This window comes from Benincasa hispida, chromosome 7 (genome assembly GCF_009727055.1).
Source record: "Benincasa hispida cultivar B227 chromosome 7, ASM972705v1, whole genome shotgun sequence".
Classification (NCBI taxonomy): domain Eukaryota; kingdom Viridiplantae; phylum Streptophyta; class Magnoliopsida; order Cucurbitales; family Cucurbitaceae; genus Benincasa; species Benincasa hispida.
Window position 1 is genome coordinate 30,297,697 of NC_052355.1, and position 19,133 is coordinate 30,316,829.

The following is a 19,133-nucleotide window of genomic DNA, read 5'->3' on the forward strand; positions in this document are numbered from 1 at the left end:
ATTGGATATGAGTAAATGCAAATAAAATAACACTTATTTTATTAATAACAATGTGTACAAACTGTTTACGAACTACGAGTGTAACGACCCGACCCCTTAGGACTCAAGTTAGGCCGTTACTAAATACATGCATTCATGGAACTCAAAACGACACTCGATTATGGCGAAATAAATGCTAATTAAATAAGGTAAGTTCAAAAGACTTTCATTAAATTCAAATACTAAATCAATAGTAGGGTACCCATAAATCATAAAGGATAATAAATAAATCTGAAAAACGGTTCTTAAAAGTAAGTTTTAAACATCAAAACTAAAAATTAAGAGAAATATGAAAAGAACTTTAAATCTCATAAGCGGAAGCGTAAAAACTAGTCTTAGTGGCTCGATCACGAATTTCGCTTGTCCATCGTCGGTGCATCTCTACCCTTACCTAAAACAACAACATGAGAAAGAATGAGTATAAAATACTCAGTAAGTAACCCCACTGCTGGGGTCAGGCTAGGCATCTCTATCCTCTAGATACCCACCTCTGATGAAACATATACACTGCTCTAGTCCTCATGGGACACATATACACATGAAACAAGAAGGAGACTGAGTCCTATCCTACTGTAGTTAAGTATGCCCACTACCTCTGGTGAATCCCGAAGGAGACACAAACTGGTGAATCCCGAAGAAAACACAAACTTGTGAATCCCGAAGGAAACACAAACCGGCGAATCCCGAAGAAACAAAAAATCTAATGGCCATATAACTAATCAGGACATTTGCACAGTCTCAACATCATAATCATCACTGTACGAATCTATGACATACATATAAACCTCAACATCATGGCTCTACAACATACACATATACCTCAACAGCATGGTTCTACAACATACATGTATACCTTAACATCATCAGATCAAATACAACCATGGAAGCACATACCATCTCATACTAGCATTCAAGTGTCTATATGCATAAATAAATAATTCAGATCTCGTAACAGAACATACTTTAATCATATTATACTATCAATATTTCATGTTGTCATTCTGCCATAACATTCATTTAACATGCTAGCATACATCTAATGCCTGGCCCGTGGGCATTTCCAGTAGTAAGATTACTTATCTTGATATTAGGTCGAACCAAAAAGCAATTGAATTTTTGTGAAATTCTTGAATCCTTAATCAAGCCTAAACATAAACCAAACTTTAAAATTAATAGTTAAGGCCAAATTCCAAACACCCAAATATTACAAAATATTTCCAGATAACCTTACCTAAGGTGTGGTCTAATTTGAATTCGCCTTCAAAACCTCTAATTTTAAGTCCAAATAATTAGCAAACCAAACTCCTCTTCATCTTGAATGAAATTCTTGAATCAACCCCCTAATCATAATTTGAAATTAGGCTTACATGATTAAAGCTTGAATCAAATACATACTTCACTACCAATGTCTCAAATAAATTATCCATATGTAGCTTCGTAAAAAAAAATCACTTCCAAATGACTTTACCAAAATTTCTCAACAACCAAATTAATCCACAAGAGGGTAATCAAAGCATAAAACTTACCAAAACTCACTAAAACAAACTCCAACTTCACTGAACAACACCTCAATACCTTCACAAACTTGAATCCAAGGTTGAAACACAATGGGTATCAACCAATTGATGCCAAAAGTAAATGAGTATTCAAGAATCAACCGAAAACAAACCCAAATGGCAGAAATCTTGCCCAAATTCGAAATAGATCCGAGTGACGACAAAATGCGAACGACGCTCGAGCAATGGTGGACGAGTGAGTCATGAAGAAGAAGAACTAACGCGGCGGCTTGTGGCGTGGCAGCAAACGGCTCACGAACGATGATAAGAAAAGGGGTGAGGTTCGACTTTTTATTAAAAAAAAAAAAAAAAAAAAAAAAAAAAAAAACAACAATAATAATAATAAACAAAAAAGGAAGTAAATATAATTATATTTAATTCCTTTCCATTTTATACTATTAAATTCCTTTCCGTTTCAAAGAAAATTAATTCCTGTCATTATTTTTCAATTTGAATTTAAAATTGAATAATTTTATGCCAACAATTAAATTTCCGCACTTATACTTGAAGTCCAAAATTCCAAAAATGCCCTCCAACTAATAACAATTACTGAAATTCCAAATAATAAAGTTACTGAAATTACATTATTACCAAAAAAATGTGCGGGGTGTTACAACGAGACTTTGGGAGAATTAGGACACCAATCCCAACAAAGACACTGTTGAATTCACATAGGTCAGAATGAACTAACTCTAGAGACTCAGATTCCCTTAGTACAGATTTATGCGAAGTCTTAGTAGTATGACTACAATATTCACATTTATCAAATTCATTCATAGATAACTTAATAATCATTTCTAACCTAATCATATTACTAATTAACCTTTTATTAACATGAAAAGGTCCAGCATGCCAAACAATGAATGAACACAACTATAAAAAGAAGATTTCATTTTATTCGAGTCAAGATTTAATTTAAACATGCCATCAGTTGAAGAACCCTTCCCCACGAAAACATTATTCTTAGTGAGGGTATATAAATCTGCTCTTATTGTCTGAGTGAAGTCAGCCTTGTTGAGGAGATAGTCCGAGACCACATTCTTTCTTATCTCCAGAGTATGCAAGACTTCCTTCAAAGTGAGAGTCTTCTTAGAGGTAAATTTCAGCTCCACCTTACTGATTCCAGCAAGTTTCTTTGAGTGGTGATCCCCCAACAATATGTTTTTATCCTTAGTTTTAGTATAAGATTTAAAAAGATTAAGGTTAGACATGGCGCGTAGTGCCAGTGTCTATCCACCACCCTAAGAGTCACCGATCACATTTATTTATGTGATCATGACTACTAACGGCTCTTCTGTTGGGTTCGTCTGCTTAGTAGAACGACGCCTGTTCCTATAGTTCTTGGCCATATGTCCAGGTTTGTTGCAGTTATAGCATTGAAATTGTACCATTTCTCCTGATGATGGTTTCATCTTCTTCTGATTGGTTTGGTTGTTGGATCCATGGTTCTGATTTTTCCTCTTGGTTTCTTTTTACTTTTGGTCAGGTTTCACAGCAGTTGAGGCTGGATTTCTCAATATAATGTTTACCTCCTCCCTCTGGTTCTGCTTCCGAGCTTCCCCCCCAATCCTCAGGCAGGTAATCAGACTCTCCAAGGATAACTCTTTGGTCTTATGCCTTAATGTATTCTTAAAGTCCTTCCACAATGGAGGTAATTTGTCAATAATGACAAGAACTTGAAATTGCTCATTCAGGGTCATATCTTCGCTTATAATTTTGTGGGCTATTGTAAAGCTCGAACCCTAAATATTTTAAGTAAGAGAAAGTAATGAGACATATCTTAATGAGTTGAATGAAGCCATGACTTAGGAAGGATAAAGGGTGGAAGCATGAAGAAATAAGCTCGTGTAAGCTAAGTGTAAACCCTGAAATCTAAGTTCCTAAACAAGTATGTTTCGTCAAAGGAATGATATATTAAATATTATATAAGTGAAAATCCATGTATAATCAATGTTGCGGAACCCTGTAGTGTAAATGTATTAAGTTATGAGTTAATATGTATGTATTCAGGGTTTGAGTATTAGTTAACAAGTAAAATAGGCAGTAAGTGCCAGCAAAAGGGTTGGTAACTGCTGCAATCACTATTCCGTCCAGGTTAGGAGGGTAATCTGGTGCGGGGTGTGACAAGTTGGTATCAGAGCAAAAGGTTTTGGGAAGAGAGGGGAAAAGTTTATATATGTAAGTCCGAGTCCTAAGTCCTTAGCATGTATGCTAGCTAAGTAAGAGGAAGATGTCAAGAAAAGTGGCAACCAGAGCAAGTAGACAGAAAATAGGAACCCTGACCCTGCCTTTAGAAGTTTCGATACTCGAGGGAATTCGGATTTTAGTGAACAGAAAGATAAAGACCCGGTAAATCAGGAAAGAACTTCAGGCATGGAGTCGAGGATTCCACAGACAGGAACAGATCCTCAGTTAGAGGGCAGAATATTTAATAAGAGGTTGGCAGAAAGTGTCAAATCCATTCTGGCGGATTCGGAAAGGAAGTATGGTATTGAGAATGACCTAATAGGTATTGATAAAGGACAGAGAGATACAAGTCAGCATAGGGTAGAAAGAAAGAAGCTAAGACTTGTGGTTAGTATGGCTGATAGATCAAGGTTTTGGCATCCTACCAAGCTGATAGTTGGTACGGGTAAGAAACCCTTATACACGACTTGTGATAAGTATCATTTAGAGACATGTTATAAAAGGAAAAACGTATGTTTCCAGTACGGACAAGCATGACATTTCAAGAAAGGATGCCTAGCTAGATTGAGGAGTTCAGATAGAACACAAAATGACTTTACAAGCGATGGACAAGCCCAGTGGCTCAGGAGCCGAGGAAGAAATTCAAAAGAACAAAATATGAAAAAGGAAGCAGGACGACCTCAACGTCAAGACAGGTTTTACGAAGTGTCCTACCAGGAGGCAGAGGAGTTACCTAATGTTGTGAATAGTAAAGTAACTTTATGTACCAGTATATTTATGAAATAGTTACTCATGGTGCTATACCTTTATTGTTATCTAGCATGTTGTACTGCTTGTAGGAAAGATTGTGGAGAGCATGCCCCTAAGTAGTTATTATGATGTTGTAGAGAGGTTGTAATAGTATAAGAGTTTTACAGGCTCTGGAGTAATTGTTGATAATTATGGTTATGAAGTGATTCCATTAGATTTCCTGGAATTGATGTCACTCTAGAGCATGGATTCTCCGAATAAATGTTACAACCATATGAATTGATTGAAGGATGGATAATGTTCGAGAAATTTGGTAAGCAAGAGACAGTATTTGTGAGAAGCAAAGGAATACTTCATGAAGCTTAATAATAGCAGTGAATGCTAGGAAACTACTAAATAAAAGGTGTGAAGCGGCCATATGACGTTTTCATAGGAAGAGAAGATGAAACCTGAGGATGTACCAATTATACAAGAGTTCCTGGATGTTTTCCTTGAAAAGTTATCAGATTTACAATCTGACAAGAAAGTTAGGTTTACTAGCGATTTAATTCCAGATACAACACCTACTTATCAGGTACCATTAAGCATGGTGCCAGAAGAACTTAAGGAATTGAAGGTTCAGTTACAGGAATTAATAAACAAGAGTTACAACAGATCCAGTGTATCACCTTGATGACATATTGGTGTATTCAAGCAATGGGAAAGATCACGGGAACCATTGGAGGATAGTTTTGCAGATGCTGCGAGAAAAGCAGCTATATGCCATGTTCAGCAAATGTGATTTTTGGTTAGACTAGGTTGTATTTCTTGGTTATATGGTCTCAGCAGCGGGAGTGATTGACTCTAAAAGCTTTAAAAGTTTTAAGTAAATTGCTAAAGCTTATGAATGTTTAGCAATGTATGATCATTGAAAGTTATTAATGATAACTATTCTCAAATAGTTACCAAACAATGCACCTCACATCAATGTTGTATATATACTATGCTTTATAATGATCATGAGGATGCGTTAGTAAAGAATGCGTTTGGGAAACTAAGTTGTTAAGAGATAAAAATATTCAAGCAAGTAAGTATAAATAGCTCAGTACTGAGGTACACGAAGAAGGTACTGGAGCTTAGACTAGAATGTTAATAACTCAGTACATAAGTACATAGAGAAGGTACTGAGGCTTTGCCTTAGAATTTGAATAGCTCGATACCGAAAGACACGGAGAAGGTATCTGAGCAATAGTACCTAAAGCATGATGGTATTTGAACTAGAATTGTGCAAATAAGGGAAAAGTTGTGATCGATAATGTTGGGAACACTCCATTCTAACCATAAATTGATGTTGAGGGATTGAGTAAAGATTCTCTCTCAACTAAGAATACAAGTTATGATTGTAAGAAGAGAATCAGAAGAGTTCCTTCCCAGTTAAGTAAGCAGAACGGCCACTCTAGACTAATAGACTAAGGCATAGTTTAGTAAAATAAGAAAAGTGCTATGTGATATTTGTTTTATCAACAAGTGAAGCCTGGAAGGCAAAGGCCGACAAGGTACTCAATCCACTACTAGTACCTGAGTGGAAGTCGGTATACAGGTAAACATAGACTTTTCACTGGAAGTAGAATGTATAGCACGTCTATTCAGAGGTTGGTGGCAAACGTGAAGTCTATTCCAGTGAATTCAGAGGAAGGGGTGTAATCTAGGGAAGTCCTCGTGAGATTACTCCTAAGAGGAGGGAAAAAAATGAGCAACAGTGAGCTCAAAGTGTACCAGGGGTACATTGAGTATAAAGGTAAGGAATAAAAGGGTCATCAGAAGACAAAAAGAAAAAGGTTCAGATTTACTATGTTCCAGGTAATAGCTGGAAGTTTGAATTGTAACTGAGCTAGGGACTAGTACAGTGAAGGAAACCTTATGTATACGGTATGGTAAGCTATAGCTTGGGAAATTTTATAGTACAAAGAATGTCTTTCCTCAAATATGGATAGAAAGGACATCTTAAAAAGAGTGCCCTCAGTTAGGTCGAGAAGTCTAGTTGACACAATATGATGTCACAACTAGCAAGTAATTCAAGGATATAACAACTGGAAAAGAGTGTCCCAGTAGTACTATTAGGAAATGAAAAGGACCACCCTAGTAGTAAACGAATACTATGACTCAATGGAAAATGAAAGAATAACCAGAGGAATGTGACAAATACAGTGAACTATGATGACCAAGTTGTTCATACATACTAGTATTATTTAATATGAACAAAGTTAATATCAGAATAGCACAGCGAAAGCGTAGTAAAAAGGAGGAAGATGAAAGAAAAGAAGAAGGTTGTAAAGTTTACGACCAAAGGATGTTTTCAAAGTCTAAGTTATACGTAGATTCGAGCAAATTTCGAGGACGAAATTTCTTTTAGGGGGGAAGAATTTGTAAAGCTCGAACCCTAAATATTTTAAGTAAGAGAAAGTAATGAAACGTCTCTTAATGAGTTGATTGAAGCCATGACTTAGGAAGGATAGAGGGTGGAAGCATGAAGAAATAAGCTTGTGTAAGCTAAGTGTAAACCTCGAAATCTAAGTTCTTAAACAAGTATGTTTCCCAAAGGAATGATATATTAAATATTATATAAGTAAAAATCCATGTATAATCAATGTTGCGGAATCCTGTAGTGTAAATGTATTAAGTTCTGAGTTAATATGTATATATTCAGGGTTTGAGTATTAGTTAACAAGTAAAATAGATAGTAAGTGCCAGCAAAAGGGTTGGTAACTGCTGCAGTCACTATCCTGTCCAGGTTAGAAGGGTAATCTGGTGTGGGGTGTGACAGTTATCTTCTGCAGTTCATGGGATTGAACCTCCATAAATTTGTCATCTGTCATTTGGAACTTCAAGTAATGGCTAACGATATACTTTTTGGGACTGACCTCCTCGATATCGTACTTTTTCTATAGGGCATCCCATACTTCTTTTGTTGTCTTCTTTGTGCTATAATAGTCATACAGATCATCAGTCAAATCATTTAATATAAATTTTTTGCATAAAAAATCCTTTTCTTCCCAATCAGTTGCATCTTTGATTTGTTGTTAAGTCGAATATTCCTTTGGGACAATTGGCTTCTCCATAGTGCAAATTTCAACAACCTTCTTGACGATGAGGAAGAACAACATCTTTTACTTCCACATTTTGAAGTTTGTGCATTCAAATCGAAATGGACGGTTGAGGTCAAAGGACATAATATCGTTCTGAGTTGACAGGGTCATCAGAACAGCGATAGGTCGATTTGTCTTAAAATTATTGGAACGACTACCTCCCGTGGACAAAAGACAACTGCAATCGAATGGCGTCAGACATTGAAAATTAACCTAAAAAACAAAATTCGATTACAGGCTGAGTTGCAGAGTTCGTTCTCTTTAAGACATTTAGTGGCTTTGCCCCTTATACAAGCAGTTCAACTATGGCCATGCCACCCCCAAGATAAAACAACCTTGAAAAAGAAATTTTGTCTCGATCGGAGCTGCACTGGAACTGATTGTAAATTTGATACCCTTCAAGACTAAGTTGCTCGAAAAAAAATAAAAAATAAAGAAACAATAATAATGCCTCGCCTCACCCCCGGATGGAGGCGATGCACGAGTGTGGGATATCCATCATACCCACTTTTGCCTATCTCTTCATTCCTCTAAAACATGGGTACCTTTGGGGCTCAAACTCATAACTCATAGTGCGATTTTATAAAGAATATCCCACTTCTTAAACTTAGCAATGTGAGATTCTCAAAAGATAAATTTTTTTCCATTTAAGATTAAATTTTCACTAACAGTGACTGAATTAGACTATAATTGACTATTTTTAACCATCATTTCTATAAAACTAGACTAGATGTATATTGTAAATTTTTTGTGCAAATGTCGGAGCAAATATTTAAAAAAGAAATGAAAAAATAATTACAAAATAATATCAAATATTGAAAATTAATTACAAAATTAACGAACCTCAAATATTTGCATATAAAATAATTGTATATTGTTTATTCATAATGAAGTAAAGACACAAATGAAAAATCATAGCATTAAACTAAACTAACATAACATGGTAAGGATAAAAAAATCATAACATTAAACATAAGAGGGACGTAAAAAGCATAACTTTGAACATAACACAACATAATAGAAAATAATGGGGGAAAACCCGAGAAGTAGATAGAGTTTAGTTGGAGAGAAAATGAGAGAAATATTAGAAAATTCACATTAAATCAAGTTTGATGTGAAATGATGTAAAAATTCAATGGAAAATATGTGGTTTCTTGAATTTTTTTTTTTTTTTTTAATGGAAAAAGAGGAAAAAGCTTCCATTGAGCTAGCATAGAAAAAAAAAATGAAAAATTGATGGAAATTTTGAGAAATTGGAAGGAAATTGAAGTTTCTCCTACTGAAATTTCGATCTTGTTGAAATCTCGAAATTTAGAGATTTTGATCGAAATTTTAAATTAGGATTGTCACCTCAATAATTCCATCGACAAAATATAAAATGTTTAAAAAAAAATACTAACTGCTTTAAAAAATTGTAAAAATGTTGCTAATCTATATTTTTAATCTTTTGTTTTTATAATTTATGCATAAAATTTCATTAAGATCTAACATTTTATTTTTTTTTCATCAACATTTTTATAAAATTGAAATTTTGATACGTATTTTCGTAAATATCGATATTTTAAATCTTGCAGATAAATTAATTTTTATGGTTTTTAAATTTTTTTTATTTAATCTTAATAATTTTGATTAAACTTTAATTTGATTCTTTAGTTTTAATATTTTTTAATGTGATCTCTACAATTTTGTTCAATTTCACACCTAGTTCCTAAACCAATTTTCACTCACAACAAATCTCAAATTTTATATATATTTTTACCAAGCAATATGAATATCTAAACTCTTCTGTACTAATCCAATAGAATACATCAACTCATTACACATAAATAAAAATATTTGGTAAATTGGTACAAGAAAATCCGAGGAGTGAAATTAAACTAAATTATATCCAAGCAAACTAAACCTGTAATTTCACTTATTTTTAAATCATTATTGATAAAAAAAAAAAATTATAAAAGAATGGCATTCTTTTTAGAATTTACTTATATAACATTTATTTTAAAGTAATTACTTAATTAAAAAAAAGTCAGATTGATTTATAATTTAATTTAATCGATTTAAATTATTCTCCACGATATAGATATGTTTTATATTGATAAATTATTATATCTTCTAGTATAATTGAAAGTAGAGTGACTCGAACCACAAACTTCGTGATTACTAATATATTTATATGTCAATTGAGATATACTTATTTATATATATCATTTTGTCGTCCTTAATTCTCATACTTAATTTAATTTCAAATTTATTAACGTTATATTCAATCACATTCTTTAATTTTTTTTTTAAAAAATGAGTTGTAGAGAAATATTTTTGGTATAATTTTAAATTGGGGTTAGGAATCATTTGTCAGTGTTTCTGACATGGCTAATTTTTTTGGTGTTTGGAAGGTGAGAAAATGTGACGAAAGATGGACTCCATGCATTGTTCTTCATTGATATTAACGCCAACAGCACATGCTTTCTCTCTAATACATATCTTATTAATTTATTGAGTTAATATATATTTATTTACTTAATTTTTATTTATGTTCCTCGATCCTTCCAAAGTTTGATGGAATTTGTGTCCCTCTGTCATAATCTTTGGATTAATAATAATAATAATTAAAAAAAAATTGATCTCCTTCACGTGTTGTGTTAAATAACATTATCTTAATATTTAAAAAATATCGAAATCTTATTTATAATTAATTAATCTATAGCTCAATTGATATAAATTTATACTATTAATTTTGAGATAAGAGACTTATTCTTTTAATTAGCTTTCTATTTAGATTAATTAGTAGTTTTTTATGACTCTTAAACTTTGTTATTTATTTTTAAAAAAATGTTTGGTACTTTTTTTAATAATTACAATATTACTTTTCATATTTGTAAATGTTTTAAAATTATTTTTATAATATTTTTTAAAAATTTCAAACAAAAATTGAGATTTAGAATTTCCTCTAAACCTTAAATCTTAAACTTCATTTGGATCGCATTCCAAGTTTAGGTTTCTCCCGCGTTGTACCACATTCCGACTTTCATTAAACATTTTAAAAAATTTCAACTTCATAGTTTTGAAATGTTTGTAAGAAGTGAATAGTAATATTAATTCGGAAAAGAATACAAATATTTTTTTAAACAAAAAAAAAATAAAAATTTAGGGTTTTTTTTTAATTAGTTTGCTTTTTAATGGCTACAATACTTCGAGATGTTCTTTGACATCATAAACTGTCCCATTTATTTAAGTTGAATTTGAAATAACTTTACAAATGATATAAAGTATTTTAGCTTGTTAAAAATAGCTTACTTTTGAAAGTTTTTCATGAGCTTTTATAAAGTCATCTCACCCAAAATAATTTAAAATGATTATTTTGATCCATATACTTCAAAGTTTGTTATCAATTTGTATCATTATATTTTTAGTGGTTTAATTTTAGTATCTATGGTCTTGAAAAATTTTAAATTATTATTATCATTATTTAATCCATTTGGATAAAAATCAACACTCAATAACTAAATTTAAGATTTATTAAAAATACATATTAAAATTAGATAGTTAAAAATATAAAGACTAAATCTAAACAAACTTCAAAAAATGATACCAAAATAATATTTTAATCTAAGTAAAATTCTATAAATACTTTTAAAGTTATTTTAAAAATATAACCACCACTCTGATTATATAAACTCACTTTCTAGTTGTATTGAAACATATAAAAATAACAAAAAAATATAATTTGAAGGACAATTAATTTAAACTACGTGTCAAAACGAGTTTTACTTAATGTACTCATCCTCCAAAAATAAAAATAAAAAATGAAATGCACTAATTTTTTTAGGTCGAGATTCAATCTTTTAACTTTTGAATTGATGAATTAGAAAAAAAAAATATGATAACCATCATCTAATATTCAAACATATTTGGTTCAATCCTTTCTCCCATAGTAAAAGAAAATAAAAAGGGAAAATCATATTCTTAATGGCCATCCTTATAAAGAAAAGAAAAAGAAACTTCACATTAGATTTAAATTTTGAAAAAGAGAAACCAAAGCTTTGAAAATACCTTGCTTAAATGTAATGATGCCAAATGTTTGATTGTGGTATCTGTCTATAAGCTTTTGTCCAAAACAAAAACAATGACATTGGAGTTGTTTTAGGTATGATGATTTAGTTGCCAATTTTGATTTGTATAATTAAAATGAGTTAGGTGTTGAGTTGGCAGCTTTGAACAAATTACCTTATTCTCTTCTTTATGCTTTGTTTTTATATATATAATCTAATGCATGAATAAATATATGGCTCAAAAACCTGATCGTAATTATTTAATTTTTTATTTTTTTCTAAAAAATAAACATATTTTTTTTTTCTAATTTCTTATCATGATTTGTATATTTCTTAGATACCAAAGGGGCGTTAATGTATTAATTTATTTAATTTATTCAATATCTTTTCTTCCTTATTGTTGTTGCAAAAAGTCTTTCCAAATGAAAGAAATGGGCCCAAATACAAGAATATGAAGGGAGCTAGGGGATCAAACTTTTCCTTTACTTCAATCACATTGTTGACTAAGATTATTGAGACCATGTACGGACAAATTAGAACATAGCTTAAAATTTAAGAAACCTTATTTCTCAAGTTAAGCTTATATATTTAATAATGATTTGTTTTTAGATTAAAATTTATGGTTGATTGTGTGACAGCTTATGAAGCAAAATAAGTGTGGAAAGAGTTAAAAGTTGCATCACAAGAAGAATGCGTTTTCTCAAACAATTATGAAGGCTACTATTTATGTTTAAATATTCGACTTTTACTAATAATACAAAAGTGCTTTCTGCCACGGTCTATAATTTGAAAATAGAAATTTAAAAACAATGAATTAAATAGGAAAAAAATGTGATGGTACTCTACTGGTGTATAATTTATTTAGATAACAAGGTCTCGTTTTGGTCGAGAATTTGAAAATAGAACTTTGAAAACAATGGGTTAAATGAAAATAAAATTATATTTCATGTTTTCAGATATGTGTTTGGTAGCTGAATTTAGAAATTAGATTCTAATTTAAACAATTGCAAACTAGTTGTAATTATCCACTAAATATTGGTCCATAATAAACTATTAATAATTTTTTGATGAACATAGTTTATGTTAAGAAAAATTAAAATTATTATTTTGTAATAATATATAATATAAATTGAAATTTTTTTTACCCTATAGTTTGGAGAAGTTAGAGTTTGGTTCTTATGATTAATTAGAATTTACCCCATATGGTTCGATAAAAGCTTCATAAATAGTCCCCTATGGTAGGGATTGTTTAAAAGAATTTAACAAATCATAGAGATTATATATGAAATTATATCAAACCATATTAACTAAAATCTAAATTTTAAAATTATATAGGCTAACTTTTAACTTTTTTTCAAACAATAGGAACTGAGTTTGGAATTTAACCTAATTTATGATATATTACATAATAAATATTTTAGTTTTTAAAAAATTAAATTGAGTTATAACACGACATTTACTATATTTTTAAATGTTTTTAACTTTATTTAATATAATTCTTCATTTTAAATTTTAAAATTCAAATTTTGGATATAATGTAAAATATAAAAATTGTTTGTTTTTAGAATTTACATTGTTTGGGTCACAAAATCCAAAAACATTTTTCAGAAACAGAATCTGGGTTGTCTGCCAAACATATATTCACTGAATTCAGTGAATTTGAAAATATAAAACAAAATCTGAATTGCGAACCAAATATGTCCTAAGTGATTTCAAAATTTTCAAAATCACTTTGATCATTTTTAAAAGTAACTTCTATACCATGAAAATTAGTTTTGAATGATTAAAACATTTTTATAGTGATTTAAAAATGATAAAAGTGATTTTAACAATTTTATAATCACTCTAAAGTGTCATAGTCATGCTTGTTCGGAGCGTGTTGCTCATGGCCGCATGTTCAAGCAAACCTCTTTTGATCATACTTTCATATTATGTATTTCATTAGTCAAACTAGTTTACTTTCTTTGTAAGTGACCAGTCACCATTTTGCATATGCAAAGGTGTCAATCCCAACAATGATTATAACATATTATATGGGGATACCACTAACCATCATATTTCCATACCCAAAACTGTAAGCTATTAAGTTGTTGTCCCTTATTGCTTTCTAAGCTTATGACATATTTTCTTTTCTCAAACATGCTTTCATACGTTAGCAAAAATCTTTTTCTCTAAACTCATATTTTAAAATCATTTTCTCAAGAAACGGGAGTGGAGATTGCAAGACACATCCATTGTGCTATCGACTATTCAAATTCAGATTGGCTACTTGTTCAAAGATGAGAACAAATGTCGCACAATTGCTTCGATACCCTTACGAGAGTGTGATTGTGACAACAAACATGTCCTATGACTTTAGGATCTATAACATATTATATATACACATTTTAGCATAATAAATACAAATTGAGGGATTTTTTTATTATTATTATTTAAAAGCCAAATTTTGAAACTCATTAGAAAATATTATAATTTTATTATAAATACACATACGACCTTCTTCAATATTAAATTTTGGATGAGTAGTATCGAATCTCAACTAATGCAATGGTACTTTTTTCCAAATAAAACACAAGCTATCTTTTCATTTCTATTTTTTTTTTCATTTTTGTTTGTAAAATTGAAATATAAAAAATGATTATTATTAAATGGTATAATAACTAAATTATAATTCAAATATCAAACACTGTTTAAACACAAAAATAAATCAAAATTGTCGATTTATTTTTTTTAAAAAATACAATTTGAGTTTATAATAAGAAAGACTATATTTATTAAAATTTTTATATATTTTCTAATACAATCATATATTTTAAAATTCCAATTTTAATACCTATGAAAAATTTAGCGTAAAGAGTAAAATAGTGAGGAATAAAGAATTATGATTCATGAAATCTAGAAAGATATAAGAAGATAATAAAATATAAAATTAATATTTTTTTTAGTAACGAAACCTATTCAACTCTTTAGATTTAACTGGAGTGAAATTCTTGAATTTCTACTTCTATGCCTAAACAAGGGAAAGAAATGTGGGTCAATAATTAGAAGTGCTTTCTGAAAAAGCGTGTCTGCAAAAGTTGTCGAGTTATGGAAGTAGCCAATAATTAAAAACTAGATAAAAGTATTTTTTTTTAAAAAAAATAAATGAATAAAGAAAAGTGGAATGACTTGATTGCCCTTCCTTTCTTCCCTTGAGAATCACACTAGAACCAAATTTGGTAAAAAGAAACTTGGGGGGACCAGCTTGTGAATCAGGAAATGATTTCCTGAATCCGCAAGTATGTATGACGGATAAATAATGTTTCGTCTAGTATTCATCTGATTTAAAAGTTATTTTTAAATTTATTTTTTTTGTTTTATTTTTATGATGGTTTAAAAATTCATCAATTTTTTAAAATTAAAAAAGCAACTTTTTAAATTTTGTTTTTGTTTTTGAGGTTTGACTAATAATTCAATCTTGTATTTGAGTGACATACAAATCATTTTAAGAAATGAGGAGGAAATATACATAATTTTTAGAAACAAAAAAAAAATGATTACCAAATAGAGCATAAGATTTTGGTTTATTTTCTATTCTTTTTTTAATAATGCTCCATTTTTCTTTTTGAATTTTTATTAAGTTAAATTACAAATTTAATCTTTAAATTTGAAAATTTGCACCCACTGTTTTCTTATTTTCAAAATTATAAATTTAAATGTAGTTGATTAGACACAAAATTGAATGGATGGAGTTTCTTTAGACGTAATCTTTAAATTTGTATTTAAATAGCTTCATTAATTTTTTAAGTTTTCAAAATATTGAGGGCTTGTTAGGTATAAAGTTTTAAAGCTTATAAATAGGCTTAGAGACTTCAAACAATTTTGAAAGTTCAAATATCAAATATGTAAATTTTAAAAACTAAATTTATATTCTAACCAATTTTGTTAGAGTAATTATAATGAGATTAATAATTAAATGTGTAAGAATATTTTTAAAAAAATTATAAATATAGCAAAATATATTAGTGATGTATCATTGATAGACTTCTACTAGTAATGTAGTCTTATGACTGACAGACTCTAAAAACTAGATCTAAATTTTTTTATATTTATAAATTCATTTATATTGTGTTATATTTGCTAAAAGTTTAGATCTAATTATTATATTTGATCCAAACAATAACAATAAATATTTTTTTTTTTTTAAAAAAATATCCCTTCCAAAAGTTACAATATTAGAATTATGTTTGTGGTGACCCAAAAGTCTCAATTCCTGTTCAAAATTTTCAAAATTTTAAAAGAATCCGGTATTGAAATTAGTTCAAAACTCTGAGAAATATTGGACTTTTAAACAATAGCAAAGTTAGGAAATAATTTTTGTAATTTAGCCGACTAATTTATAAGTTTCTTGGCTTATGTGAATATTCATTAATATCGACTGAGGGTGAAATGAGATATTTACTTGAAGTATAAAATTTCAAATTCGTTTGATAAGTCTTTCGTTCACCAGATTTGGCACCCAATATCATATATTTTTAGTAGAAGAAGAAACATATAATCAAATAAATGAAGAGAGATGTAAATGAAAACAGGGGAAAAACAGGGGAGAGGTCAACAACAGAGAAATTTAGAACACCACGCAGCTTAATTAATATAAATATGTCCTCATTACAAAACCAAGCATTCTTCAACAAACACAAATCTCAGGACACAAAACAGCTTATTATTTAACAAAGCAACTACTTACTAGCCGATTAAAACACTCATAGGTAATATATATATTATTATGGATTCAAGAAGCAGAGTTTTCACTCAGCTTGATTACCCAGAAGAGCAAGGATGAAGTGCTTGTAGTCGCCAGAGGTCTCCTTCGATACAGCATCATCAAGGGTAACACTGTTTCTCTTGTGATAAGCCTCCTTTATCTGCCTCAAGTCTTTCTCCGCTCTCGTCACCACCACTCGAGTCAGTGCATCCTCGTCGCTCTTCCCAACCTTCTTGATTGCATTTCGCACCACCTGTAACCAATTTTTTTTTTTTTTCAAAACAAATATCGATCTTCTCCGAACCGTTCTAATATTATTAAACTATTGATCTCAGCTTCTCTTAGAATATTAGACAAATAGAGTTCAGAGTAATCATGCAATATGGGAATGTTGAAATGATTTGCATAGCTTCACCATCAAGAGGTGGAAGGTTTTTTAAGCTCTTCAGTGAAGATTTCAATGCAAGCATTGGAATAGAGAAACACATTAAAACATGCACATGAATGAAGAACATAATCTGCTTTGATAAGAGTTTCATTCATCACCTTCTCATAGTATTTGACAGGGTCATTGATGCAACGAATCACAGTTTTAAGTGCTTCTGTGAACTCGTTGGCAGCACGGTCTTGGCCCAATTGCTGCAACAGGAAAAGGGGATACCAACTTAAACGTCAACACAGTCCAGCTTCAAAGATGTTTTGTTCTAAACTCTCAAGGTAAATTAATAAGCAATATCAAAATGTGGTGAACTATCTCTTAATGTCTCAAAAGCAATATGATTCAACATTAATATTAAGTGTAATCTAGTATCTTTACTCTCAGCTTTATACCTTAGAGATAGAAATACCATTAGCATCTTTGTAGTGATTGAAAGTTGCAATCAGCTGTGCCTTACTCCTTGTGGTTAGGATCCTTATAACATCTTCATGATTGAAGGTTTTGTCTTTAACTGCACGCTCAAGTATCTCAGCTTCTGTTTTGGCTAGTCTTGCATCTATCTCCTCACCATTGTAACGATATGCACTCACTAATCCCACCAACAGCTGCACCAATTAATCATAAATCATCATCAACAATTCACAAAATCTATTATCTTCATTCTTGAGTTAAATCTGTTCATATCATTCTATTCAACCTGATATTCCCTTAACTTATATCATTAACCATTTAAAGTCTTGTTGTTAGTAGAATCTCTGTAATCAAGTTCCATCATTTCATTTTAGCCTCTTCCAACTTCAAATTCCCCCAATACATCAGATCAGATCTTTAACTTTTGTTTTTTTTAAAAAAAAAAAATTATATTTTCAATAATGGGGTTTGCCCCTGATTAGAATTTCTTCTCAATTCAGAACGTGGGACTGAATCTATATAATAATGGAAAGGAAGATCCTCTCTCTTGGAATACTGTTTCAGGTAAAATAAATTAATAAGATGAGAAGTTCTTTGTTCTCGGAAATAACTATATAGCGATCTGAATCCCCAAGATTGAAAAGTTGATCTGTGACCTTAAGTTCAGCGATCCAAATACAGACGATCAACAAAGGAAATCATGATCAATGGATAATCGAGTTAATAAAATGGATAAGGGACAAGTTACGGACCTTGCGAAAATCATCGTGAGTGTTGGCGGCAACATCTTCCTCTAACGATCGCTTGTACCGGTGTTGATACGCCCTTCTGACCGCCAAGAACTCTTCAGGAGAGTAAATGCAAGAAAATTCAACCAGCACTGCAAAATCTTCAGTGGGCTTCCTTAGGGCTACGTGCGCCAACACAGCGTCTCTGTCCTCTGGATCTAGTATCCATCGGTATACAGCTCTCTGTTTCCACAACAAACAATCAAACTCTCATATTCCACAAAAATCTTATAAACAAGAAAATCGGTCGATCTTCTTTAAAAACAGGGAAGATAATCAATGGTTTCGATGATCGCGAACAAGAGAGACGTATTTGACACTGATGATAAAGACGACGATCGATGAAGATTAAAGAGCAATGAACAAAAATATGATGAAGACGAACCTCGAGGTGGCCAGAGAGCTCAGATTCAAAGCGCTTAACAAGATCCTCTTCGAAAAGCTGCTCATAAGCAATCCTGATTTGCCTCCTCTGACCTGCATTTCTGTAGCCCAGCACGGCAATGATGGCCTTCTCATCAGTCCCCCACCCTAGAGAGAGAGAAAAAGAGATTCAGAATCATCAAAAGATTCGCAAAGCTAAACATGATCCGATCAGAACAAAACAAAACGCGGATGAGTATGAATGATGGATGGATGGAACGACCTCGGAAAGCGGCTTTAATGGCTTCTGCATCAACATTAGGGGGAGGAACATCATGAGGAACAAGAAGGGTCGCCATAACTTCAAAGTTTGGAAGGATTTATGAGTTGGGATGTGCTGATTATGCTGCGGAATGCTCTCCCTCTGTCTCTACCCTCTCCTTTAAATACTGAAAATGCTAAACTTCTCTTTGAATTTTACCAGCTCTCGTCTTGAAATCGACGCCTCCACCGCAGATTGCTCGACGTGGCCTACAACGGTGGCTCCCCACTGATGTAGGATCAACCGTGTATTTTTATTTTTTATTTTTACCTTTTTTTTATTATTAGTATTATTAGTATTATTTATTTTATTTTTTTGGTAAATTGCAAACACCACTGATGTATAATGATAATTGGAAAA

General features: G+C 31.1%; 1 protein-coding gene across 1 annotated transcript; it reads right to left on the bottom strand.

The window, feature by feature from the left end:
- Positions 1-16,309: 16,309 nt before the first annotated feature.
- On the bottom strand, positions 16,310-18,906 carry LOC120081525 (annexin-like protein RJ4). The gene is made up of 6 exons (XM_039036483.1): positions 18,735-18,906; positions 18,474-18,619; positions 18,053-18,271; positions 17,282-17,494; positions 16,997-17,089; positions 16,310-16,703 (listed from the first exon to the last, which is right to left on the bottom strand). Exons 1-6 carry the CDS (start codon positions 18,808-18,810, stop codon positions 16,494-16,496), a joined length of 957 nt encoding a protein of 318 aa, XP_038892411.1. The 5' UTR covers positions 18,811-18,906; the 3' UTR covers positions 16,310-16,493.
- Positions 18,907-19,133: the final 227 nt, after the last annotated feature.

What these genes read in the sequence shown, in the direction of transcription:
- LOC120081525 (XM_039036483.1), bottom strand. Translation starts at nt 18,810, where the DNA reads ATGGCGACCCTTCTTGTTCCTCATGATGTTCCTCCCCCTAATGTTGAT. An exon ending in CATTAAAGCCGCTTTCCGAG is followed by an intron (nt 18,620 to 18,734) that starts GTCGTTCCATCC and finishes CTCTCTCTCTAG; the next exon opens with GGTGGGGGACTGATGAGAAG. An exon ending in AGCTCTCTGGCCACCTCGAG is followed by an intron (nt 18,272 to 18,473) that starts GTTCGTCTTCAT and finishes TTGTGGAAACAG; the next exon opens with AGAGCTGTATACCGATGGAT.